Source organism: Pezoporus wallicus, unplaced genomic scaffold, assembly GCF_028554395.1.
Source record: "Pezoporus wallicus isolate ANWC-B61680 ecotype Strahan unplaced genomic scaffold, APGP_CSIRO_Pwel_v1 contig_8057, whole genome shotgun sequence".
Lineage (NCBI taxonomy): Eukaryota > Metazoa > Chordata > Aves > Psittaciformes > Psittacidae > Pezoporus > Pezoporus wallicus.
The window spans coordinates 1,218,293-1,244,385 of NW_026637044.1; the positions used below are offsets into that span (position 1 = coordinate 1,218,293).

A 26,093-nucleotide genomic window follows, 5' to 3' on the forward strand; every position below is an offset into this window, starting at 1 on the left:
TGCTGATTCTCAGTAGAATATACCTGCTCTTAAGTATTCAAAACCTTCTATGGACCAAAGAGCTGCCAATGAAGATGCTTTTTAATGCTGACTAAAAAAACACCCTTTGCCTATTGCAAAGCTTATGTATAGACAGAAAATTTAACCACTAAATTAATTTAAACACTAAATTAAGTGGGTGAGCAATATTTCTACCTCAGCACAAGATTGCTTGATGTCTCTGAACTTTAAATGACCAGTAGGTGGTCATAGGCAAAGGTGAGTTCTGAGTCTCATTTCCATGCATGTCTCTCTATCACAATTCATTCACACTGGCCTGTGGAAGATTTCCTACAGAGAGGTTAAAAAGGACATGCAAACGCTAAAAACAGATTTCTGGCTCAAACTTTCTGGCCAGCTGAGCACTACTGAGTGAAAATACCCCCGAAGCAACACAAGAAATGCCAACTCGCATTTTTTGTTCTTCATGAATGAAAGCAAAATCAATCTGGATTTCTCAGGCTATTTTTTTCTTGTTTTTAATCAAAGTGGTCGAATTATGTTTTCATGTTGTTCAGTTATTTATGTGTCTTTATAACAACTCATCTCTGCATTCTTTTGCTCTCCCACCATTATCTAAGAGCTAAGCTTGAGTTTTGATTTTATGAGAGGCCACAAAAATAGTTTTGGTGGAACAGGAGAAGCCCATATAAAAACTAATTTTTATAGAGATGGCAGGATTTGCTGCCTCAAACCAAAATGTTCCTTTGGGTCAACATTATTTGCTGTCTGGCAGGTTCAGCCTTTCACTTCCATAGGCAAAACCAGGAGAATAACCTCCAAGTGAATATCCACAGGGAGCGACGTGCTCTTTATTTTTGTCTTACATTTTGTGAATTATCTTGTTTTCCAGGTAAATCCAGACAGCCATGGCCAGTCATGATGGAAATTTATTTCAAGGGTCTGTCACAAACTCATTTTCTTTACAATTTAATATTTTTCTCATTTCAAGACACCCTAGAGGAATGGGATATAAAATCTACTCTGAAGAATCACACTGGATGCTTGAAAAGCTCTGTAGCTGGCCAGGGATATGATATATATCCTTTGTTTACTCTGCAGAATGTGGCAGCCCATCAGCAATAGCAGTAAAAATAATAACTACAAAAAATCAAACAGCAAATCTGTTCCAGCATGAAGCTCATTGAAAAATGTCAATTTTCCAAGACCTTCCTGAGGGTGCAACATGGTCTCTTCCCTAGCAGGTGCTGTCAGCAAGGCAGTGGCATGGTGAAGATCTACATTAACCTGCCTATGGTCTTTAAAGCTTCCTCACCTGCTGAGCATCTTGCAACCATCAGTGCAATGCCTGTTTGTGGCACAGGATGAAAAGTTGAAGAGCATTACCCCCCAAGTTTGGAAAATACTGCCCCAGATTTTTTTATCCTTTTGCTTCCTGTTACAGCCAAAATGTTATAAAATTCAGATAAGGCCAGAAAGAGAGGCTGTGAACCACAGTACTGCTGCATAACTTTCCATAACAAGGCACAGATAGGATTTTAGCAAACTCATGGGCACCAACACATATAAAAAAGCACATACACCAAATAAGAAGCAATGAAGCACATTGACAGACTTCACAGGTTCATACAAACTCTCCCTTAAAGGTCAACTCTTAAAGTGCTTTCTCTTATTTCATGCAGTCCTATCTCAGATGAAAGAGTCATTGACCATAGTGAGAGATTCAGATGAATTAAGAGATATGCTGATCACTCTCCTCATCATCAGTATGCTTGAAGCTTTCTAGGTGTGTAGAAAAATTAACCAGTGAAAAAACAAGAGAACCCAACCTTTAAATGAGGTTTCTTAACTTTCTGAAACATCAAAACCTGAACTTTTAAACGAGGCATTGAGTTTGTAAGAAAAAAACAAACCCCCAAACCAACCTGAAAACATCCCATAAAAACTTTCCTCTGAATATATTTTTATGTTTTAAAAAAATGGTAAATTGTTTCCAGCACTGTGGATGTTCTACAACCTTCAGCCAGTTGCCCATAAACAGATAAACCAAGCCAATCCCTGGCTGAAGAGTTCAATTTCAGGAGATCTTTGTGAACTAATTTGGCTTTAATATGTATCAGACAAGAAGAGTTGAGGAGGGGTGAGGAAAAGGACAAGACATGATCTCATCTGAACCTAGACCAAGCAGTATATAGAAGGTGTAAAAACATTTGCCTGCACATATCCAGGCAAAGTAAAAATGACAAGGCTGCTGCCAAAAGTAATCCTTAAGAAACACAAGGCTGAGGAACATTTAACAGCTCTGTGTCCATCCAAAGAGGAGGTAGATCAAGTAAGAAGGATTCACAAAGAAAAATAGACTATGCTGCTGTGGATGAGAACAGAAGAGGTGCTGGGCTGGTAGAATGAGAAGAACCTGCCAAGGATGGAGATTCCCTTGCCCAAGCCCAACAATTCTGTGGCATCGGTGTTACTGGGCAAGGAAATTCCTCCCGTGTGAGCCAGTCAGCTGGGATATTGCAGTACACAGCTTGGCTTGTACCAGCCCATCAGGCTAAGGGAAGCTGGGGGGGTCTAAACACTCCTGAGCATTGCCAGCTGCTTTACAAGATGGGAGGAAAAAGGCCACAAATCTGACACCATGGAGGAGGGAAAATTAGAAAAATACAGGCAACCAACTCCTGTGGACCTCCTTGAAGTGAACTTGAGAAAGTCTCTCTGCCTATGTGTTCGCTGTACACTGACTTCAAAGCAATACGCTCTCTCTGCTCCACAATCCGATGCTGAATCTCAACCAGGATGTAGGTCACAAACCCTGTCCAAGTTTGCAGTGGTACCTTGATGGATCACAGACAAATGCACCCTCACCTCACCATGTTTTTGTTTTCTGTGGCCTTTGGAGTATGTTTGCATTAGTAAATCAGACAGGAAAGGAACTGCCACCCCAGGTGGACTCAGACCTTTGGATGGGCATAAACTGTCCTTGAGAAATGCCCACATCTCCTGGTGATGGAGAAAGCAAAGGGGAGCCCAGTCTGAATCTAGAGGCTTTGGATAAATGCCAGCAGGATCATTTTGCTTGCCCTTCCGGGGCAAACTGTGGTTTCTTCTCTGTTTTTAGACATCACAGGTCTAACCCCTTCCTCACTAAAAGCAGTGAAGGATGTCCTTGAATATCCAGATAATAGATCATGCTATATACTCGATCAACAGTTTGTTATCAGCCCAGAAATGATAGGAACAGGCTTTGACAAACACAAAGTCTGCTGGGCCTTAATGACAGTTATTCCCCTGTTTTGCTATCAGCATTTTCTAAATTTTTACATGCATATTGCTCATGAACACCCAGGAGAAAAAATAAAAATCTAATATGCATGATTTGTAACTGAAAGGATTAAGAAAGTATTTCTTCCCCTGTACATCCCTTGTGCATGTAATTTTTATCTCCACTTAACAACATTTCTGACATTTATTCTAAACAAGTGACAAATGCATTTCAGTGAGGGCTGCATTCTAAAAGGGGTGTTGTATTTGTTAATAAATAATTTTATGGCTTTTGCGTATTCACTGAACTTTGCTGAGTGATTGCTAAACATGTTATTAATATTGAATTCTAAACAACAAATACAAGCAAATAGTGAGTCACTGGTGGGGGGGGTTTGGTTTGGCTTTTTTTTTTTTCCTTTGTTCCAACAATGAAATGATACTAAGAAATCTCTTTAAGTGAAAAAAATCCGGAGGGTCATTCCATCTACTTGGCAGGATTTAAGCACAACGTAGTTCTGGAAAGCTGGAAAGCCAGAGCCAGCATATTCAGTGTTCTTCTCTCTCATTGGTGGTTCAGCCACATGGGATGCTAAATAACACAGCTGTACACACTCTGACAGCCAACTATTAATAACTTCTGCCCGCTCTGATTGCCTCCAGAAGCCGTACCAGCATCTGTGGGGAAAGAGGTGAGCAGTGAGCGTAGCTGGGCTGACCCAGATTTCTGAGGAGCTGGTTAGCTCCTCATGCCACACTTTCACTAGAGTTGACTTCTCTTGCAAGATTACTTAATTTCTCTGTAATACTATTGCTAGTATTATTATAGGAATAACAACAACAACAATTGTTGAGCATGAATGATTATTCTTTGAAAACCTTACATTTAAATACCTGCCATTTGGTGTAAAACGTTTTTGATGATATTTGACCTACTTTAATGACACAAAAGAATAGACTGTCACAGATAAATACTGGCTTTTAAAGACCTGCTCATGTATGTTTGTAGCTGGAGTTTCAGTGTCTGACAGAGGACTGCCTCTTATCCACCACATACCCTACCATGTCTGAATCCAAAACTCAGAGATATTGAAGGGAAGAGGTTTTCTCCTTGACTTTACTGGGGTTTGGATCAGGCCCTAACCTGAGAGGTTGTCTAAAGATGTGGGATACAGAGTCAAGGTCCCACTGCTCTTCCTGACCTCCTTCAGAGTTTTGGGGAAGTTAGTAATTTGCTCTCAGAAGACCAGCTGATTGCATTGACTGGATGCATCTCAGAAGTTCTGGTTGACGTGACTCAGCAGCAGTATCTAAAGCATCAGGATAGAAGGTAGATTATCCCATTGGCCCCACCTATGTCCCAGAGGATTTCTGCAGACTTGCCCAATACCTCTTTCCTATTCCATTTGAGTAACAGTCAGGTGTGGTTGAAATATTTCAGTTACTAGAAACTTGCTAAGAGGAAAAAGAGAAATAAGAAAAAAAAAAAAAGCACCATGAGGAGCTGACTCAGACTGAAACAAGCGAATAGTGGTGTTATGACAGGGGCTGAATTGAGGATCCAGGCTGGCTCAGCAAGAGTCCTTCCTTTGGGGAAGCACGTACTGCAGCAGGAAGTTTGGTCACTGTCACTAATTTCCCACTTCTGGGCAATCTTGTATCATGCTTGGAAAATGTCAGAGACCCTTCGCTAGATGATCTGCTGGTGTGGCAGCTCCAACAGAGCACACGGTTGGCCAACAAGGACTGTACCTCTTCATTGCTGCTAAAGATTATCTGTATCAGAGACCAACCTTTTGGTACACCCTGAAAAAATCGCCAGCAAGGGAAACTGCATGGTGACAAAATCTTCCTGGCCTTTGTCTCCTGTAAGAAGAAGGCATTTCCTTGTGCAATAACTTTCCTCATCTGAGCAATAGCCTTATCTGGTTGAAGTTAGACTTGTTAACGTCAGCTAAGACTCTGAGCTGGTGCACAGACATGTGTGTGTGATCAAAATGCAAAGAATAAGAAAGTTTAGATGTTCAAAAGTAACCATCCATGAGCAATTCCTGTGCTTTTATCAAGCAAATATTGCCTTTGGATCTCATGAGCTTAGGTTTGTCTGGCTGTATCCACAGCTTGTGCTGCTGGGTGACACAGGCAGACTGTTGATGGAGTCTTTCTCCTAATAAGGGTTTTGGCTAGTAAGAAACAGGAAATTCAGAGGGCGGAACAAGAAGCAATTTAGAGGTTTAAAAACTGACTGAAGCCTGTTTCCATGAGCACCCACAAAAAGGGAGGGCTGAGTTAGCTACCCTCTCAACTGATTTTAGCCACACACACATAGGCACATATACCCAAGAACTGCAAATTCCCCACCCTGCCTCAACACACTCGGTGGGCCCCTCTCTCTGCTACATCTGGAAGAACAGAAATGTCACACATTCTGACAAGCACATTTTCCATCCTGAAACTGCACTGGTTTCTGGCTTGCTACTGGGACTCAGGTCAGGGAGAGGAGAACAGCATTGTCTGCCTGCATTCAGCAACCTTGAGCTGTTAACCCTGCTCACCTTAGAGGAGCATTTTGCCGAGGAGTGAGATTGCCGAAGTGAAGAACATGCGACCAGTGGTACTGAGCTGTCTGCATTGAGTGCTTATCTGAAAGGGTGGGCAGCTATGACCCCGCAATAGGTCTTGATCAGTGTTGTGTGTGTTACCAGGCAGACTTTATAGGGAAACAGCAAACCAAACTGAAGACACTGATACTCAGGGTGGCTTGTACCCTCACAAGAAGATGGCACTGTACACTCTCTGCAAGACTCTTGTTTTACTGGGTGAGTCCTGTCCTCCTCAGCTGCCCACACTCTCCAAGAGATCCAAGGACCACATTGCTGCTATACAACCCTCCTTCATGAACTCCCAGTATCTCAGTTGTTCAACAGTAGCAAGGCTGTGGATCTAGACAGCCCTGCTTCTGCTAACACCAGAGAGACTTAGATCACTTGAGAATATGTATGTGATCGACAGCTGGCCACATTGGTGGCTCACATTTTTTTTCCCATATAACTTAACTTCTCGTTCCATAGAACAGAGAAACTGTATGGAAACCCTTGGCATCCAATGCGTGGCCTGATACTCTTTTGCCCACTAAATGCTCTCCAGGAACCTTTTCCATCCTTTTGCTTCTTTTATCTCTTTCTCTCTTTACATCACTGTCTCTCTTTCTTCTTCAACAAGTACTGTAGGTCTGTCTCCATCGTAAAGGCCAGAGCCATTCAGGTACTCCTCATCTTTGTTGTACTGCTCTGGTCCAGAAGAAGGCATGGAGTTTTCAGAAATGGAGCCATTTTTTACATAACCTGGCAAATTCCGGTGTCCATTGAGGGTCCCTGGTATAAGTCTTGTATTGAGATGGAGGGCAAGTGCTCCTCTTGTGGCTACATTTGTGATGCTGGTGTGGGAAACCATTGGTCCATAACTGTAGGTTGTGCTCCCACTTCGTGCTTTCCTTTTAAAGTCAAGTGCTAATGTCCACCTGCTCCATGACTTCTTAATTTCTGCTTGGACCTGAGAAGCAAAAGGGGATAAAAAAGCATAAGTAGGAGCAGATGGGAGCAGGAGGAGGTAGTATCCGCAGACAGCACGGGTGAGAAACATTCTGGGGAGTGAAATTGGAAGGAACACTAAATTCACATTCAATCTGCCCTTTCCAAATGAAATATTTGACATTGGAAAGCTTGAATAGCTGAAAACATCTAACTGAAATATGTGTTAACTCTCTCCCAGGGTTAAGGGACATGATCAGCTCCCGTTATGGTAGATATTTTATCTTAGTTTTATGCTGTAAAACTTAAGCAGCGTATTTGTAGTTTCATTTAGCCTTAAAATCCATAAACTTAGGCCAAGCCAGCCTTATGCTGGACCAGTCTTATGCTGGGCCACATTCTGTTCTTTCTCAGTGTACAGCCACTGACCATCTAGTTTCTTAGTTGGCAGGAACAGAGGGAATTAGTGAAAAAAAAAAAGACATTAAAGCATTATCACTTTGGAAATAGAAAAAAGGTCAGAAAAGCCTGGACAATCAAAAGAGCTTGCTGGTTAGGCAGCTACTCTATTGATCCACTTTTCTTCCTGCCACAGATCTCAAATTAAGCAACACTAAACAGCACTTATGCTAGGAAAAGGAAAACCACATTTTTTTTCCCCTCCATTAGCTACTTCCAGTAGGTTATTTATTGGTGACATATTGACCTGGATATCTTATATGTCAAAACCAAGGATATGAACTTTCTATGTGTACTGACATATCTTTCATTGAGAGCAAAACAATGTTGTGTCTCTAAAATAAGTGAGGAGATGCTGATGTGCATCTGCCTTACCATATGTGTGTGAAACTAATGTAACAAAGGAGAGAAATAATTAAGAAGCTGGTGACATACCTCTCCATTGCAAAAACAGTATATGATGGCAACAAAAAATCCCTAGAAGGAAGAAGAAACAACATACTAATGTTAATCTTGCTGCATGTGAATATTTCTTTTCTGATGACACTGCCCAGCATCTCTGTGTTCCTCTGAAATCAATGACATCCACAGTATGCAGTATATAATATGTGTAAGAAACCTTGCATTGTTCAATAGCACATGAGAGACAGATCGACATAGACATTTTCCTTCAGACTATTGACAAAGTAGATAGACTATATAAGCCCTCTGGGTCATGGCTTAGCCATGGGACTATTTTCACCCCCAGACCTACTGCAGAGGTTGCAAGATGCTGATGGGTGCCTGGGAAGTTGGTGGCATCTACCTCATTGGGCATGTTTACAAACTATTGTATAAATATTTCTAGTGTTTTACATGTAGCTTATCCTGCTGCAGGATGTCAGAGTGGAAGGTGGTTCTGATGGGGCTTTTCCAGCTCTGGCTGTAAGTGGGGTAGCCTGTGTGTGAAGTAGAATGGACTTAATGGGATCAGCAAAGGAATTCAGATGTGAGCAAACCATCTACATCTTTGTGTTGGCCGATAGCTTACCCAGATCTTGTTGAGGTAACCTACTGTTTCATCCTATCTACACCCAACAGGGATTGTGGAAGCACATGAATGTAAGCTTGCTCCCCATCTCTCTTGCAGTTTCGCTAAACCATCACCTGGCCAGACCAGCTGTCCACATTTCATCATCCACACTGGTCAACCATGACGATAGTAGCATATGAACCAGAAATTCATCTCTCAGGGAAAGGTGTGCAGTAACAATCAAACACTGCTTTGCTTGTAGAGGGTTATGTATTCTTGCTGCTGTGTCTTGTAGAGGACTGGTACTGTAACTGAACCTGCCTTTTGCTCAAACCTAAAACTGAGGAATCCATTCACAGGACTGAAAGACAACTTTGGGACAAGCAAAATGGAAGCTAATTTGAAACAACATGTCTCTGTGGATCTCTACCAGTTTACGTCTAACCTGGATTTAAAGGGATTTATTCTGTGGGGCAAGTTATCTTTCAGCAGGAACATTTTTTTGTTGAACACACTGAGCCTTTATATGTTGTGTTTAGCAAATATAGAACATAGTTGATGCTAAAATACTGTCAAATCACCTTGTGAATGAAATCTGGTGTACTGTAGAAACAGCCCTGCTTCCAATGACAACCTTACACTTTCATTTCTCTTCCCACCCCACTGAAATTCTTTCAGTTCTTCCCCATAGTTTAACAGTTACAGTACCTGGAAAGAGTTGAACAGCATTTCATAGTGCATTTGAACTTGCCAAAGAATCCCTGACACATCTGTGTATGGCATAGCCATGAAAACAATATAGTGAACGCCAAACAGAGGCATAAGGACGAGGGTAGATTTCAGCAGCTTCCTATAGCAATAAGAAGAGAGAAAGACACAGAGGAAATTAGTGGGTGGAGTATACCTCCCAGTCAAACTTGTCCACCTCATACCCTGGGCACAAGTTGAACATAATTTCATACCTGCTTACATGTCCTCTTGACAAGGTTTGGATATCTTACATTTACACAGGCACTGTGTCCCCCTGAAGTTTCAAACTTACTTCTCTTATGGCATGTGACACAACCCAGTCCATCCTCAGGCATGTGTTGATGTGCTAGTCTAACCTTCTGCACATACATGTCCCCATGTGATGCTATATGTACTGGAGATTAAGACTCTGAGATGTCTTTTTCAGCCTCAGACTATCCCTGTCTTTGGCTCAGGATCATGGGTACAGGGTGGAAATGTGACTGGAAAGAAATTTGCGCTGCTGCTTCCAGCACTCAGCCTCTGACTGGCACTAAATACCCTTGTCATCATAGAATCATGGAGTGGTTTAGATTGGAAGGGACCTTAAAGCTCATCCAGTTCCAACCCCCTGCCATGGGCAGGGACACCTTCCACTAGACCAGGTTGCTCCAAGCCCCATCCAACCTGGCCTTGAGCACTGCCAGGGATGGGGCAGCCACAGCTTCTCTGGGCAGCCTGTGCCAGAGGCTCACCACCCTCACAGGGAAGAACTTCTTCCTTTATACCTAGTCTAAATTTACCCTCTTTTAGTTGTTTTCCCTAAAGTCAGTTTGTCTGTAAATGCTGGTCTGCTTCAGCTTATGACAACTGGACATGGTCCTCTACAACCTACAGTAACTGACAATGCTGGAGCAGGGAGGCTTTGGCTACATGACCTCCAGAGATATCTTCCAACCTCAACCACTTTGTGATTCTGTGATTGAGCCTGTTTATTGAGGCAAGACACGAAGGTCCACCCTGGGTTAGTGCCTCCTGTAAAGAGCAGGGCTGGTGGAGAGGTAAGTGCATCTAGGAGCAGAATTCCTCTAGATATCAAGGGGAAGAGGACAGTGCGCTACGGGGTGAGCATGGTGAACACTCTCAGGAGGTGCTTTGGACTGCCATCTCACTTGGAAAGCCCCTTTTTAAAGAAGCAGATCCACCTCAGCAGAGGACCTGTGCTGGGGACTGGGGGAAGGTACAGTGCAACCCTGAGTACTTGGCTGCGTTTGCTCCCGACGGAACCAGCCTTGCCTGGAAGTGATATTAATTGAAGGAGTAAACATTCTGCCAAGAGTTACAGCAAGTCACCAAGTGCAGGCAATGACTGAGAAGGGTGAACATCATTACCAGAAAGATCTGGTACCTCCTCTGTCCAGCAACTGGAAACCGCTGAGGGAATTATCATATTAAAAGGAGAAGGTTGCATCCAAACCATAATTAAGAGCAAGCTTCAGCCAGGAGGAAATAAACAAATAGATAAATCAGAGCCCTGACAGGGCAGCAAAGCAAAATAGAGAGGTGTTTTCCTGCCAAATCTCATTGCTGCTTCAAATGAAACGTCTTGTGTTTGGAGAGTGAGATGGTAGCAATGAGCTCATGGTTTGCATCCCAAATCTTTCTGCCCCCACTTCCTGCCTTTGCTGGTCATGCTCGTCAGTCAAGTTCAGGAGATTACAAGAAGCCTTGGGAGCAAACAAACAGCCAAGGTGTCTCAACAATCTGCTTTTTCTGTGCAGTTTTGACCATGCTACAAATATCCTAAATTATCAAGAGAGAAGAGCTGGCAGAACAAAGGAAAATAAAACAAGCAGGGATATGCCAGGTTTCCAGCAAAGAGTCAGGAATCCTTTTTTCCTTTCAGCAAAGGCAATGAAACATGCACTGAAATGCAGATTTAACAAACAGACCAAGTTTTACAAAGTACAGGAGAGAAATGAAAAAAATAAATAAACTGACACAAGTTTTAGGGACTCCAATGGCAAACACAATGCTTTTATTTTTGAACTTTTGTTTCAAGGCCAAATTGGCTGAAGACTGAATTCATTTCTTTAAACTACAAGGCAGGTCCCCCAGGTTGTATTTGAAAGGTTTAGGAGATGTCTGAACTGCTGTTGATTCATTCTGCATTACCAGACTTGGAAGACAGCATTCGTTTCACCTTATTTTAGGTGTCTACAGTGTAGACACTCTTAACTAGTCACCCTAGCCTCCTTCTCTAGTCAAGGGGTGAAACAAAGACTTTGACATCTCCCCAAAAGTGGAAAGGGTATGTGACTCACCTGTACTGTTGTCTTGAGTCACACCTCCCTGCATTTGTCTCTCGTAGCTTGGTTGCTAGGACTCTGATAATATTGATAAAAAGAATAAAATTTACCTGGAAGAGGTGGGAAAAAGAAACAACACAACAAAGAAAGGATAACTGTTAATAAAGATGCAGTCAATGGTAAGGCTGTTCAGTCAGTGCTTTCCCCAAGATGAGTGAAGGGGCTGTGGCAGTGACCTGATCATGCTGTGTGAAAAGCTCCTTCTGGGGGAGCTTGTCCTGTGGAAGGGATGAGCTCCCCAGGAAAGACCACAAATGGTTTGATGGGATCTAGTCATCTGTGTTCAACCTGAATGGTTGAGAGAGAGAAAGGAATAGCTGTCTCTGACAAAGTGTGGGCATCTCACATGGATACACCTACATCTGTGCTAGCTAGCCTGGCAGACACCTGGTAACGGGACATGATATCAGTATATAAGGCAGTGCTTATCAGGCATTTTGAGGCCTGGACTACAGACAACTGTCAGTATTTTTCACACCACCTTTTTAAAAAACTCCATACAGAAATATGGGTCATTTTCATAGCCTTGTAAATCTCTCAAACTTAGCTAAGGAGCAGACTGAAATACGGTTATATTTGTCTCTTGTAGCCCACCTGAGAATTAGATACCCTCTGGCTAAAAGAAGCATTAGTAAGATGCCTTTCCATATTTTCTTGTGCAAAAGGAAAGAAGAGTAAGCAAACTGCACCATGACAAAGACATGGAGTAGCCCTAACAAGACACTACAGATCAAGAATGCAGAAAGGCAATAGAACTGTAAAACTTCGGTTCTATATGCACTGCTAACTGTTCCTCTGGAGGAGTGTTTAGTATGGACTGGATAAGGACAGTAAGTAATACCTATTTCCTACTCAGGGAGCCACCTCTACGAGCCCATCTTGTGGCCAGCTGCTCAACTGAGCTAATCCAGTCCTACAGGAACATGCTCATGGTGACCTGTGCTGCAAAAGGCAATGGCGCCATTTTATGGCTTCACTGACACCAGAGGGGGGAAATGAGGACATGTTTGAGGGATTCTCAGCTTTTTGGAGCTCTTCAGAGACTGGTTTCACTAGGGCTGGATTTACATCTGCTGCTGCCCTAGACTATCCTGTTTTTGGGACTATGGAAGGCCATAAATAGAACAATTGTGTAACTGTCCACTGGGCTGATCCATGTTGCTGGGCTAATGCTGATGCCTATGGGTTTCTTTTGAAGCTTGCAGCAGTCATTTGACTTCTCAGATGCCAGTATAGTGGCATTTCAAGGAAACAACTTGCCATGTCACACACAGGCTCATAGTTTTATGCCAGAAGGGACCATTGTGAACTTCTAGTCTGATCTGCAAAACGCAGTCCATAAGACCTCCTTGTATTAATTTTTCTTTGAGTTATAGCAGATCTGGGTTTCAGTGTTTCCATGACGGAGATCCTACCACAACCATTGCTAAGTTGTTCCAATGTTTAATTATCCTCACTATTAAAACAAGTAGTTCCCTGAGCCACTGAATGAACACGGCCTGGTTTACTATGGCTTTGTCTTCTGTGGTTGGATTCCTTCTCCTTTAACGAGGTGCAAGTTCATTTTGAACAGCTCTCCTCTGTGTTAAAAAGGAGGTGAGGTTGTACTACACCCATTCCCTTGAAGGGGCATTAGTAGAATTTCTCTCCCATATCTACTCAACTGTTTTCATGCGGTTTTTGGGAATTTAACATCCATGCAACCCCATTCCCTTCGTTACATTTGGTTGGAATTTACTGACTGGCACAAAAGCTATAGGGAAAAGATGGATAGACTGACAGGCAGAGAGGCATACAGCCTAGGGCATTTAATTAATTTTCATTGGAAATCAATCTGAAAGGGAAAGAAAAGAAAAAAAAGGGCAGGCTTTGTTTCTCATATGAGTTTTTCTAGCTTCAGAAGCTCAAAAGTGGGATTTTGTTCTGCATTTGTTGGCTAAATTGAAGATGTCCAACTGTATCACAGTCAAGAGGGAAACTCCTCTGACTTCCTGAAAAGTGCTAAGTTTCAAAAGAAATCCAGACTACTGAATAACATCAAAGCTACCAGCAGAATGGATGGATTTTAAGCCCCTCAGCCTCCAAATTCTCTGCACTACATCCAGAAAATGCTGAAGTTAGTCCAGCAACATACGACAAGCTAGTGTGGGAATTGAAAAGGCAGCCAAGTGAACAATATGAACCCACAGAAATTAAACAGAAACAACCCACAGAATATTTTTGCATGATAAATAGCTGCATTTGCAAATAGCCAGGGTACAAGCACAGCAGAGCCTCGTGGAGAAACATTGTTTTTACAAGGACAAGCCTTAATTGAGCTCTTTCTCCTCTGCTAATTGGGCTTTAAATTAAATGCAATGGGGTTGCTGGCATTCATCTAGTTGAACTATCTGAACTTTGTTCTCCATCCTACTATTTCATTTCCAGTGACTACAATGTGGGCTTGGTGATTCGTTTCTTCCAAGGTGCAGAACTATTTGCTAGAGCCAGGTGGAGAATTTCCACCAAAAGGAAATTCTGATGAAGAAAAAAGCCCCCCAACTCCAAAGCAGCTCACCTAATCACATGTATGAGCACGTTCACCTCAGAAACTTTCCTGCTGTTTATATGCAGATGGTCTGATTTTTCTCTCATCCACACTGATCATCTTCTAAGGCTTCCTGATGTGTGAGTTGCAAGGAATTATATACAGCTCGATGCAAAACCCTCTGAAGACTGTAGGGAGATTCATGGATGAATGTAAAGAGGACCTAGGATGTGTGGGAGTGGACAAGCTTTTCTGCATGCTCTCATGTAACCATCAGAAGATAGAGTAATGGAGAACCACAGAGACTGAGGGGGAAGAAAGGGTATTTAAAGGAAATTATGAAAGCAAGTTCTCTAGCTAATTAGGACCCTGCTCTTGCAAATGCACACTACCCATCTAATTACCTTTGTGAGTTCTTCAGCTTGTGAGATCTCAGTCCTTTGTCTGCGTAATGTTACTTACATCCTTTCTGTTCCCTCTGGTTGTTGGGTGGGGACTGAAGTAATCCTCCATCAGTGATTATCATCATGTCCAATCATAGCTGAGATGGTTTAATTTCCATCCCCACCTTTGAGTTATCCAAAGCTTTTATCAGTTCAGAAAGATTGTCTGAGACAATCTGATGACACTGAAGCATGACGGTGGAAAAGGTTTGGTCTAGGTATGGAACTCAAATTCCAGTTCTTCCAACTGGAGATTCCTGCTGAGAACATGTTATGAACCCTGAGGGGTTCCCCCCATATCATATGGGTTGGGAATATTGGTTTGAATATGTGTTTAACTAATGATTTTAGCATCTTACTCCTGTGTCATTCTTCTCCCCTAAGCAAAACTTGAAGTTGCTCATAAGCCCTCTGCAGTATGCAGCCATCAAACTTAGAGGCAGGTCAAATATAAATCCCTTGAACTGGATATATAGAGACTCCATGGTATTAAGGCAGGAGTTGTGTTAACAGGGTGATTAGAGTAGGGCAGTCTGGCTCAACTCTTCCCACTGGGCCTGCATCAACCAAAGGCACTGCTTCCACTCCTTGCAATCACACAGTACTCACCACGATAGCTGCCAGGATGGGCACCTGAATAATCCATTTTAAATTGCCAGCACTCAAGTCCCAACACCTGAGAAAAGATTGACATTCCATCAGGAAACCATTAGTTACAAAGAGCAATAGAGTCAAGCGTCTTGTTGGATAAATCCACCCTGAAAGAATGGGCTCCTCCAAAGCATGATGTGGTGGAAGGACTTAGCTCTATCCCTGCCTTCAGTTGTCACGGCTTTGAAATTAGGCCTTTCTCCTGCTGTTATAATGTACAAAACTGAAATCACTAATAGACGCATTTACAGTTATGCTCTCCAGATGGTGGAACAGCTCTTTTCACAGCCATAAAGGCTTGCTCCTGCTTCTGGGCAGGAACCCACCCTTTTCCACTTCTTCACCTTCTTACTGTAAATAACTACAATCTTCGTGAAAACAAGAGGCTGAAATGGCCAAATATTACCCCTTGAAATAAAACAGAACCATGTTGCATGGGTCCTGTCTGAAGACACAGTGGTGGGGACAACATTGTGGTTCTACATTCAGTTCCTGGGTTTCCTTCAGCCCTGCTCTTGCAATGAGACCCAGCCGTGCCTCACAAAAGCCTTTATCTCTTTTTCATCTTTAGCCCTTATCCAAGTGAAGACTGGAAGGGCAAACTGTTGGTGGCATGGATATTGGGCGATTCCCTCTGCCAAGAAGGGGCTGAACACTATTTCCTCCCAGGAGTTTCCAGCAGCTATTAAATAAGGTCACTCAGTGTTAATTACTCTGAATTCTCTCCAACCACGGAGAGAGGAGTGCCACAGGCTTTTCTTTATCCGAGCCAGACGGCCCCCACAGGGAAGCTGCAGTTTTCATTTCACTGGCCAAATACTGCCCAGGCAGCTATTCAAGGAAAGCGAGAGGCAGGGGCAGAGAAACCACCAGTGCTGACTGAAAGACGAGGATAAGGCTCTGCCAGTGCAGATGCGTCAGACCTCAGTAGCTGTGCTATTCCATCCTTCCAAGCCTGGAGCTGATATCCCATTTGGAAACCAGTGTCCTCCTAGCGGAAGACATTTGAAAAGCTACCTGGGGACCCCACACTTTTGCTGGTGGATCATGGGCTGGTGAAACCCGTTGTGTGGTCAAGCCTGTGCATCATGGGGAGAAAATGTGATTGTTTGGGGGTTTGAGGGTTGGATGCTATGCAACCTTCATTCAGCACTGTAAGAATACGAAGCCATGAGGGTGCATGTGTAGAACTAAAGAAGCAGCTGATCTGTATCTTGTTTCTGACAGTACCCAGAAGCTGATATTTAAGATGGAACAGCAGTTCTGCCTAAGCAGGTAGTAATGTTTTTCTAGCTTTTTCTTCCAATAATTTGCTGTTCAGGATGGCTTCCTGAGCCAGACAATTACAGAATAACTAAGACTTCTAGAGGAATTTATCTTCCATGAATTTGTACAAATGCTTTTTAAACCTAAGGATATGCTGGCATCCACACCTCCTGCAGGGAGGAATACAGTTTCCCCACCTCATCAACACTGTGCTAAGCCTGTTATCTCTCAGCTTCATTCCCATTCATTCAGGATTTTAAAGATCCCCATCCTGTCCCTGCCTAGCTGTGAAGCAGTACCTTTTAGCCCCAGGGATAACAGCTGCAAGTGTTCACATTTATCACATTCTGTAAAATGAAAGGAGAGCTGGGAAAGTTGCACCCACTTTGTCCTTTCCTGCCACACTCACCCCCAGAAGTTTGTTAACTTCATGGTAGGAATCGATTCTGGCTTTGCCAAAAGCCCCGCAAAAGAGTAATGCGTAAAAGAGAGAAAAGAAAACACAATGCAACTTACTCTGTGTCGGCTAGAGTGGCTCTCACGCTGGCCCATGCTGTAACAAATACAGCAGGGAGTCCTGCAAAAAAACACAGGTCAAGCAGGGTGAGAAGGGGGACTGGAGGGGTCCATTACCATAAGCGTAGGTGGAGTGGGAGAGAGGAAGGTGGAAGAATCAATTTTAAATATTTAAGCATAATTAGGCCGAGAAAGCTGGGTCTTGGTGTTATGTCTCTTCTGTAGGCCAAATGGTAAACCAAACAGTGGCAGGGAACATTTTCTGGAAGGCAAATGTCATAGTCTGCGCATGTCCACCCCACTGAACTCTCCTGGCTTTTGAAACAGTTCTCCAAAATCCCAGGAGTGGTCCAGGCTTAAGCTACCTCCTGGTTTGTGTTTGGGAGATAGCCGTGTGGTCTCGCCTGGGATGGTCATGGACATGACAGGATAAATCATCATGTCCCGTGCCTTTCTCTAATGCTACTTTACAGGTACACAACCTGCAGTGCTTGAACCTGGGTAACTGATACCTGCTCTAGCCCACTCATTCCTTTTGAAGCAGAGAAGGGTTTAATGCAGCACACCTTTCCCAAGGTATTTGTTCCCTTCCCCTGACATCAAAGAAAGGTGTATCTGGAGTCACGCTCAGAACGTTTCTCCCAGCACAGGGCTGGATGGATTAGAAGCTTGTTAAGAGTGAGAGACTTGCTGCATGAAGCAGCTAAATGCTAGAATTTAGAGTAATGTTTGCAGAATATACCAGTCAAACTTTCACTCCCAAATGAACCATCTTTATTTCAGCACAGTTACACCGGGCTTCATCTTTTCCCCGTGAAAAGGTGAAGAATCACCAATAACCAAATGCAATCTTCTATTTATTTTTTTAGGGTCCAGTTCTGCTTTATTTGTACAACTGAGTCCCCTACTGGCTTCCCTTACAAGGCAGGATCAAATCCACAGTAGCTTCCACAAACTCAAGAAGAATAGCCCCTTTCAGGTGAGAAAAAAAATAAAAAATAAATAAAGGCGACATTTATCACTGATGACTGTAAATATGCTGTTCACAGTCTAAGCTAGTTGGGGCTCGGCATGCATAAGCACACGCTTAACTTTCAGCATGCACTTAAGTCTCATTAGGGTGCTTAAAGGCTTTCCTGACCACGAGCGCTTTCCTGAGCTGGGGTGTGGAGCAGGGATGCTTGTCTCGTACACACATGGACAACGGCGCCGTTATCTTGGTTCAAACTTTACATGCCATGGTAATATAAGAAAGCATAAATAATTAAACACAGAGCCTCACTCAGGACCACTGCAGCACTGCTGCCTACAAAGATACATTTATAAGGAATGTACCCTTCTCTACAGTCCCCTGCAATGGCTGGCATTGGAAAGAAAATACTTAACCTATTGCACTGGGAACCCTTGAGTGTGCTGAAGCCTAGGGCTTGGGGAGGGTGATGATTTATTGTAACAAGCACTGCCTGTTTCCTCCTTACTGTTAATCTCCTATCTATGAAAAATACGTGCATGCTCCAGGCTACTGGCTGAGATATCAAAGGCTTAAGTGCTGATACCATTGATGATATTCCAGTTTATATCAACTGAGAAACTGGCTGTGTTGAGAAGCTGACATGCCTGCTGCCCACCTGCAAGACAGTAGATGTTCACCCACTACTGTGAAGCTCTAAGTTTGAAAGACTGTTTCAGAGATTTGGATGTGTTTGACATGTGCTTGTTCCTCTCTAGCCTGTCCTGCACTTCAGAAGAGATACTGTCCCCATTCATACTAACCCTGTGCTGTGTTCAAGGTTCCTAGTGACAATAAAATATACAGAAGAAAATAATTACTCCTAAAAAAATCCCTATATGTGGGTTTATTGTGGGTTTACTCCTAAAAAAAAATCCCTGTGTGCTGCCGCATCATTTCGTTCAGGCAAGCTTAGGAAAAGGATCCTTGATATTTTCTGCAAAACACACCAAGTGAATTCCTGGCACCGGTTTTATTGCTACGTTTGTCTTTCTGGGTCCCTTACATCGTTCTTTTGCAGTGTTAACAATCCTGAACATTTTTCAATTCACAAAAAGTGGTATGAATCCTCTCCCTCCTTTTCCTCTGCCTCATGTTTAGATTCTTTCTACACCAACATATCATGGAGTGCTTGGGCTGTCAGGTAATTTCTAGATCTAATTCTCCCACTGTGGTAAGCTAGTCTTACAACATGAAGATTCAGAAGGTTTAGCTTTGCCTCCGGCACATCTTTTACTTTCAGAGGGTGACAACTGTCTTTCTGGTTCTCCATTTGAAAGTTCTGGTCTCTGATGCCCCAAGATTGACAGTCCCTCCTGCTGAGCACTCATAGCACTCATTGATGGGAGAATCATTAACCCCCAAATCAGGACTGAAGTCCTCAAAGCCAGACATCCAAGGATGTCTGGAAACAGCAAGAAAACTGAGAGGGTGCAGCTCTGTGAGCAGGAAGGTAATTCATGTTTAAATGCATCTGGCCACCTCACCAGAGAAGGGAAAGCAAGTCTCCAAAAAGCCTGTGATCTCCTGGGTAGCTGTGAGCGGACAGATGCAGTTGTGGATGGATGCGTGCCCCCTTGCACTTAAGTACCCCATGTGCACGACCAGTGTGACACAGGATGACCCCCACCGGGCGGTGATGCTGTGAATGACTTCTACAGAATCCACATTGTATGCGCTGTGCATTTCCAGTCAATACACACAGTGTGTACAATGCAGGTGCTATAAAGTCAGGTATCTCCCCAGCAGCTGGAAAATGCAAACCTCAAGCTGGGCAAAGTCTGGTGGCCATTCCAACCCCTTGCTTTCCTTTGTTGCTTTTCTTGTGTACATGTCTGCTAATAGCTGGAAAAGTGGCTTAACATGCGTGTGTCAAAGCTGTGAGTAAGGGAGGCGGCTGCAAAGCGACTGCTAGAAGAAAGCTTATGAATAAAGACCTTATGTAGGTCTACAAAAATCTCATCTCAGTTCCCTGCTATTTGAAAACCTCTCTGAGGAACAATGCATGTGTTTTTTTCTGCCTCCCTGTGTCACAGTTTCTTAATATTAAATAGAGCTAGTAATATCCTTTTTTGCCTCTTATCCTGTTAGGTATGAATGCTTTCAGTCAAGGATGATTTCTGCTCAGGTAAACATTCAGGGTTCACCATCATGGGGTTTTTGAACCTGAGCACCTCTAACAGTACCACATCGATATATCTGTCTTTTCAGGTCTTCCTGCAATCCTCATTTGCACCGTAGCTGCAAGCCAGTGCAGTCCAGCCAATGGCAGTGAATTAACATGGTGTGAAGGAAAAATGCCAGTGGAATCAGCTTGGGTTTTCTAGGTATTGGTCATGCTTCTTAGGCTTCCTTCATAAAACAGCTGCAGGGAACTTGAAGTCTGCTGGGGAATTTATTGTTGCCCATAATACCGTTATTTATTTATTTTTTCTGGGTGCTGGCAAGGAACAAATTCCTTTCAGTCATCAGTGTCTCCCTTGCAAGAAGGGTGCTGCAGACTTTTAAGGAGCTGTGCTTCCTTGTGCCAGTGAGGATATGTATGGAAAAGACTCAACAGAAATCTTTGGGTGTGACATCAGAGAGTAACTATATGTTCTGGTTTCTTCAGTAGTCTGGAAATAAGGTGTTGTAGGGTGATTTTTGCTCCTTGCTCCCACCTTGTAAATTTCCAGGCAGGATAAATGCATGCTGCTTATTGTTATGCAAGCAAACAAACAAAAAAATCAGAGCTTTTGGGGCAAACTTGTCTTTTCTGTACCTATGAGGAAGGTTATTATTATTTATCACTGATTCCCTGTTACTCATTTCTGTGGTATGGGCAGGATCCAGTGCCCACTGCAGGGAACTGGAGTTCTTCCACTGTCTCCAGTGGGTCTTGGATTGGGTTGCCCTTTCAAGTGCCCAAAAGCTATCAAAACAGTACATCTGTGCGGGTGTGTGTGTCTACATTATCATGCTAATCAAAACAAAGCAAAACTGAATGCAACTGGAGGGATCCTATTTTCTCATTCCAGAGGAATTTAAACTGAGCAGCCTCAAACTTTTGGAAGCACATGGATGATTGGTGTTGTGACAGGTGTGACTTCAGCTTTGTGGTTGCTCTGATAAAACAATTATACTCTGGCTGTGGCTGGAGGAATTAATGAGAGAAAACCATGCCTGTTAGACTGTTTTCCTTTGGCTGCATTACAAGCCACATCAAGTTGGTTTTTCTTGTTAAACATAAGGCATTATTTTCCAGCTGTTTCCCTCTTCTCCAGAATTTGCTCTAGGGAATTGCTTTTTTATGTCTGCTCTGTACAGTTTAATGCCGTTTTCTGAGAAGCAAATTTTATGTACCTTGAAGGTTTGGAGAGGATGAGTTTGGGGTTTTTCTGGATTTGTTTTTTGTTTGTTTTAAAAAAAGAGGTGACATCTAAAGTCCTCTCTGCAACTGCAGTAAGAAATGCCCTGTCTCCAAAATATTTCACAGAATCACAGAATCACACACAGAATCATAGAACGGTTTGTGTCAGATGGGACCTGGAAAGATTGTCTATTTCAACTTCCAAGGTGGCAAGGGTTTCCACCATCCATATACTTCATGCCCCCAGATTTCTACAGAAATTGTGAAAATAGGGATTTTAAATCCCAATCTATTCAGCCTTCATTGCACCCTCTGAGGCTCCCTGTGACCCTTTTGTGCTTCAGTACTCTACGGGTACCTACCAACTGGTTGGGACTAGACTTTGCCTGAGAAATGGATGTCCACTTTGGGACTCATATTTACACCTCCCATCTTTATCATATGACAGCACCACCAGTTTTTGACCTATACACCAGCTGAACATGAGGTTAGCAAGGAGCTTCTGGTCCCCTTCTTGCCCATGTGACACTTTGGAAAGAGGAAAGCTGAAGAGAGTCCTGCAGGCTAGACTGCCCTGTGTTACTGAATCCTTTGCTTGCTCTCCCAAAACAAAACCCTCCAGTTCTCCATGAACTCAGTTCTGCACTAACTGGTTTGCTCAGAACTCCACTGTTAGAGACTGGTTTTCTTCCAGAAGAAATCATATTCTGGAATGTGGATGGTGTGGTGCACACATTAATCTTGCCCTAAAATGCAGTCAGGATGTGGCCAAGCACATTTTGGTCTTTTCTGGGGAAGTGGTCCTGTGCCATACAGTTTAGAGACAACCGTAGACACCTCTGAACAGTTCTTTCCTGCTGTAAAGTCCTTTGTAGGCCTACACCCCATTGTTTTTAGTTATATCCTCAAGGATTTCGTAATACATTTCCTGTTCTCCCTTATAGTCCACACACTTCAGACAACTGTGGGCAGTTGTTATATTGTTCTCAGCTTACCAGCACCTCATAACTCCTTGCTAGCCAAGGCTAATGCCAGAAGTGAACAGAAAGCACATTCTTGTCTGAAATGTTTGTGCCCACAAAATATTTTGCTAATGAGCACCCTCCCTACACCCACATCCCGCTCCTTTTTCTTTACTCCAGGGAAAAGATGCCCAGGTTAAAAGAAAAGGAAAAAGAAAAGTCTTCCCCATGGATTGCAGGTTTCTCCCAGTGTTCCAACACTCATGAAACCTCAGGAGCTTTTTAAAGCAACTGAGATATGAGGCAGGAAATCAGAGCTTAGGTCTGCCACTGGGAGCAGATGCTCACAGCCTCATGCAACTTTCTGCCCCTCCAGCCCAGTGCCTGTTTCTCAGCAGAAGGCACTTGGCAGTGATGAAGATAACTAAGAAGGTGCACTACAATCAGCTGTCACATGCAGACATTTGCTGCCCTGGAAGAATGGCAAGATATATTGTTACTCCAAGTTTGGGCTGATCCTTCCAGAAATCCTGGAAGTGCCACGGTTTAAATACGACAATTTAGAAATGATAACAGTTTCACAAGAGAGCTAACCTGTCCTTGCAAGAGTCATTGCGTCTCTGGTGCTTACCCTGCCTCTCTCCCCTCTTGTATATTTAGTATATGTACTATCTGCTTCAAAGACGCCTCCAACAAGCTTCTTACAGATCAGCTGTAAGGAGCAGCCATAACTTACCCCAGCCAAATAATGTGAATCCCCAAAGATACTTCTTCTCTGAGAAAAATGCCATGAAGATGAGGCTGTGGAGATAGAGCCCTTCCACCAGAATCCAGTAGTAATTGGTTGCCAGGAAGTAAAGGAAGAAGGTAACTGCTACTTTACAGCCTACCTGCAATGACCACAGAAAGACATGGTTAAGTGAGGAATATGGTGTAAAATTCTTGTTCTGCATAAAACCATCATTTACAAAAATGGGATGGAAAACAAGATGGAGAAAGGGAAAAAAATCAGAAAATTCTGTTCTAGGGCTTTCACAAGGCGGAAAAATCAGTGTAAGAACAGAAGACATGACCAACTGAGAATAAAGCTTCCCCACAGCTTGACACTGTGTGTCCAATAGCAGGTGAGTTGGGAGGTGTAGGACTACAAGGCACTTGTGGAGATGTTGACCTCATCCTACTCTCTCCTAATCCCAGTGGTGAGGGTCACACACACTTTCAAAGGCAGCTGTGTTTCATCTTTTCCCTCTGTCTCTTGTCTATGTTAGGGAGGAGAGGGCTGTAGCCTTGGTCTGGGTGACCTGGTGCAAGTCACATCACTTGGAAATATGAATCCCTCCTCAGCTCATGGAGAGATATGGGCACCATGCTGAAGGTGAGTCATCCCATCCTGTTGAGGATGTTCAAGACAGGGTCCTCCAGGCTGCCTGTCTTTCCTCAGTGACTCTGAAGACACTAGATGGCTGCTGTAGGCTTTGGTGACTGGTCCTCCAAGGTGATTTCAACCACAGTGTCAAGGTGTTTTCTGAACAGACCTAAGCAGCAAGATAGGAGACCTGGTAGAGACTCCCAGGACATACTAATCTTTAATAGATTCATAAGCTGACCTCTCACTCCTCAGTGACCTGGAATCCTTTGCTTTCATGAGAGGAAAACCCTGACTGCAACTCAAGGCTCTCCTGTCCTTCTGGCACAGTGGGGTAAAGCCACCCTTCTTTGAGAGGGAGTGGGAAGGGATGGAGAGAGGTTATGGAGAATGAGGGAAAGGAGGAGCTAGTGTTCCTCAGTAGGGTGGAAAATCCACATGAAAGTGGCCAGGTGTTCAACAGAGAGGACAGAGGAACAAAGCCTGGCGAGCAGTCTGCTCCGGTGATACTCACAAACTGTGATTTATCTGCTGGAGGTGCTTCAGTAATGGATTTTAAGTCTTCCTCTGAGATCCTTTCCATCTCCTCCAAAGCTGACCCAGAGTACAAGACTGCGTCCTTCACAAAGATGCTCACGGCTCTCAGCATGAAGGAGACAAACAGGTGCATGTGGATGTAGTTTCTAGTGCAGTGCAAACGTCTGGAGGAGAAGACAGAGAAGGATTGGAGTATTTTAGACCATCTGTTGGACTGTCTCAGGGATCACCTCTGCTTCTGAAGAACCCCAGCTCCTCTCATCAGCACTGTGGCACCATGGGAAGCAGTGCTAGTGCCACTGCTACCCTGTGCTCACAGTTCACCCATGGGGTTGGTAAATGAATTAATATCTCCAGGGTTTTGGCTGCAGCACACTGCTGCTGGCTTTGCATTAGGACAATTCTGTGCCTGTACTCATTTAAACTCCTTTATTTCTGGCTGCGAAATCTTGCAGAGAAATAGGGCTGCATTTTGCCTGTGTTGGGCATGGGTAATGAACATGCATGCAGTGGGCAGCATGGGCATTGAGTCTACATCTGGAGAATGGTGTGTGTGCAGTGCACATGCAGCTGGAGGAGGGTATGTGGTATGCAGTCCATACTCAGTGTATGCAAATCTGGAGTGTAGTGTGTGTGCAGTGTGCATGCACCTGAAGGCAGTGAGAGATGCATTTGTATGAAGCACATGTGCAGTGTCAGCACATCTGGTGAACACCAGGACAAATGCAGTGGATTTGCGGCTGATGTGTAGGGTATGTGCAGTTAGCATGCATCCAGTGTGCAGGGTACATCCAGGGAACGTACATCTGGTGTGCAATGTGTGTTCAGTGAGCCAACAATAGCTGTGCAATGTGTGAATGGCAGGCACGACCCTGGTGCTCAGTGTACATGCAGTGAGTGTGCACCAGACATGCAGTCATTTTCCAAGATGTATAGACAGAAGGCAGCATACATGCACCGTGGTCACCATTACTAAAGTGTGTATTCTGTGTGCGTCCCTTTCACTGTTAAATCCATCCCTCCAACAAATACACCCTTCTGAGTCAAACCCTGCATTTAAAAACTTCACAGAGGAAATGAACTACAAAGGCTACAGTCCTTGTGGCCACTAAAAACCTTGCAGAGGTTCGTGTAAACTGCTAGTATTTGTGCCCACTCCAAATTTAGTAGCAACTATAATAGTTACTATAGGGTGCTCAGCTGCCTTCTTGTTTCAGTTAGAGATGCTGTCCTTTGCTTGGTCATGTTGAGCCATTTCTGGGCTCCACCCCAGCAATGGCAGCAATGACCCCAAATGCTGATTGTAAAGCGCTTTAAGATCCTTTCCGGGGAAAAGCCAGATGGTAAGAAGTGAATGGGTTAGGCTCGTATTTATGAGGTGTGTTTTAGAAACAGTAGCCATGCCTTTGGGGAGAAGAAAGAATTAACTGACCTGTTGAAGTCCCCTTCTGTCCTCTAGACCTCAGTTGCCTGGCTAACCGTGCAGGAATAAATTCATGCCCCCTTAAATCCCCAGCTCCAAAAATGGAAATAAAAAGTCAAAGCTCAAAAGAAGATGGGCTTTGTTCCCTGCATTTGAAAGGTGATCACTGAATTTCTGGATTATGTGTTACCTGGAATAAAATCTGGCTTGGTCCCTGCTGCTGCTTTGATCCCTGGGACAAAGACATTTTAGCACAGTTGCCTATGTAGTCTGGGCTGTAAATGGAGAGCTCTGACTACATGAATAAAGACAGAGTATGTCTCCTGAAACTAGGAGTACTCTTCCATACATGAATACTAAATAGTTGAACAACCTGCCACTGTCCAGTCAGAAATGAAACAGAAGGGAATGGGTTGAGAGGACAGGAAGGTGGTGGTGGCAGGGATGGGTTCTGGGACTACATCACGTGAAGTGTCTCCAGGAGGGATCTGCAGTCCCCTTTGGCTCTAGCGTGTCACGGATTCAGGTGCTGGGATGCTCTGCTGTACAAGTAAATTCCCTTGACCTCCATTTGTTCACAGAGATGCCTGAGCACATTCAGTGCCAAAGGCCACACATTTTATTCCCACTGGTATGTGTCTGGGGCTTAGCTTGAACTTGCACGATGGGAGCTGCTGAGCC

The 26,093-nt window shown here is 43.6% G+C and overlaps 1 protein-coding gene across 3 annotated transcripts in view; it reads right to left on the bottom strand.

The window, feature by feature from the left end:
* Positions 1–5,309: 5,309 nt before the first annotated feature.
* Positions 5,310–26,093, bottom strand: part of PTH1R (parathyroid hormone 1 receptor) — a 109,817-nt gene continuing 89,033 nt past the window's right edge. For all 3 annotated transcript variants that reach the window (XM_057402866.1, XM_057402868.1, XM_057402867.1), the window contains exons 6-13: positions 23,967–24,153; positions 22,823–22,976; positions 16,767–16,827; positions 14,943–15,009; positions 11,319–11,413; positions 8,974–9,115; positions 7,689–7,730; positions 5,310–6,816 (exon numbers count right to left, since the gene is read on the bottom strand). In XM_057402866.1, coding sequence (XP_057258849.1) covers positions 6,454–6,816; positions 7,689–7,730; positions 8,974–9,115; positions 11,319–11,413; positions 14,943–15,009; positions 16,767–16,827; positions 22,823–22,976; positions 23,967–24,153 — 1,111 coding nt within the window. In that variant the 3' untranslated portion in view covers positions 5,310–6,453. The remainder of the gene's footprint in view (positions 6,817–7,688; positions 7,731–8,973; positions 9,116–11,318; positions 11,414–14,942; positions 15,010–16,766; positions 16,828–22,822; positions 22,977–23,966; positions 24,154–26,093) is intronic.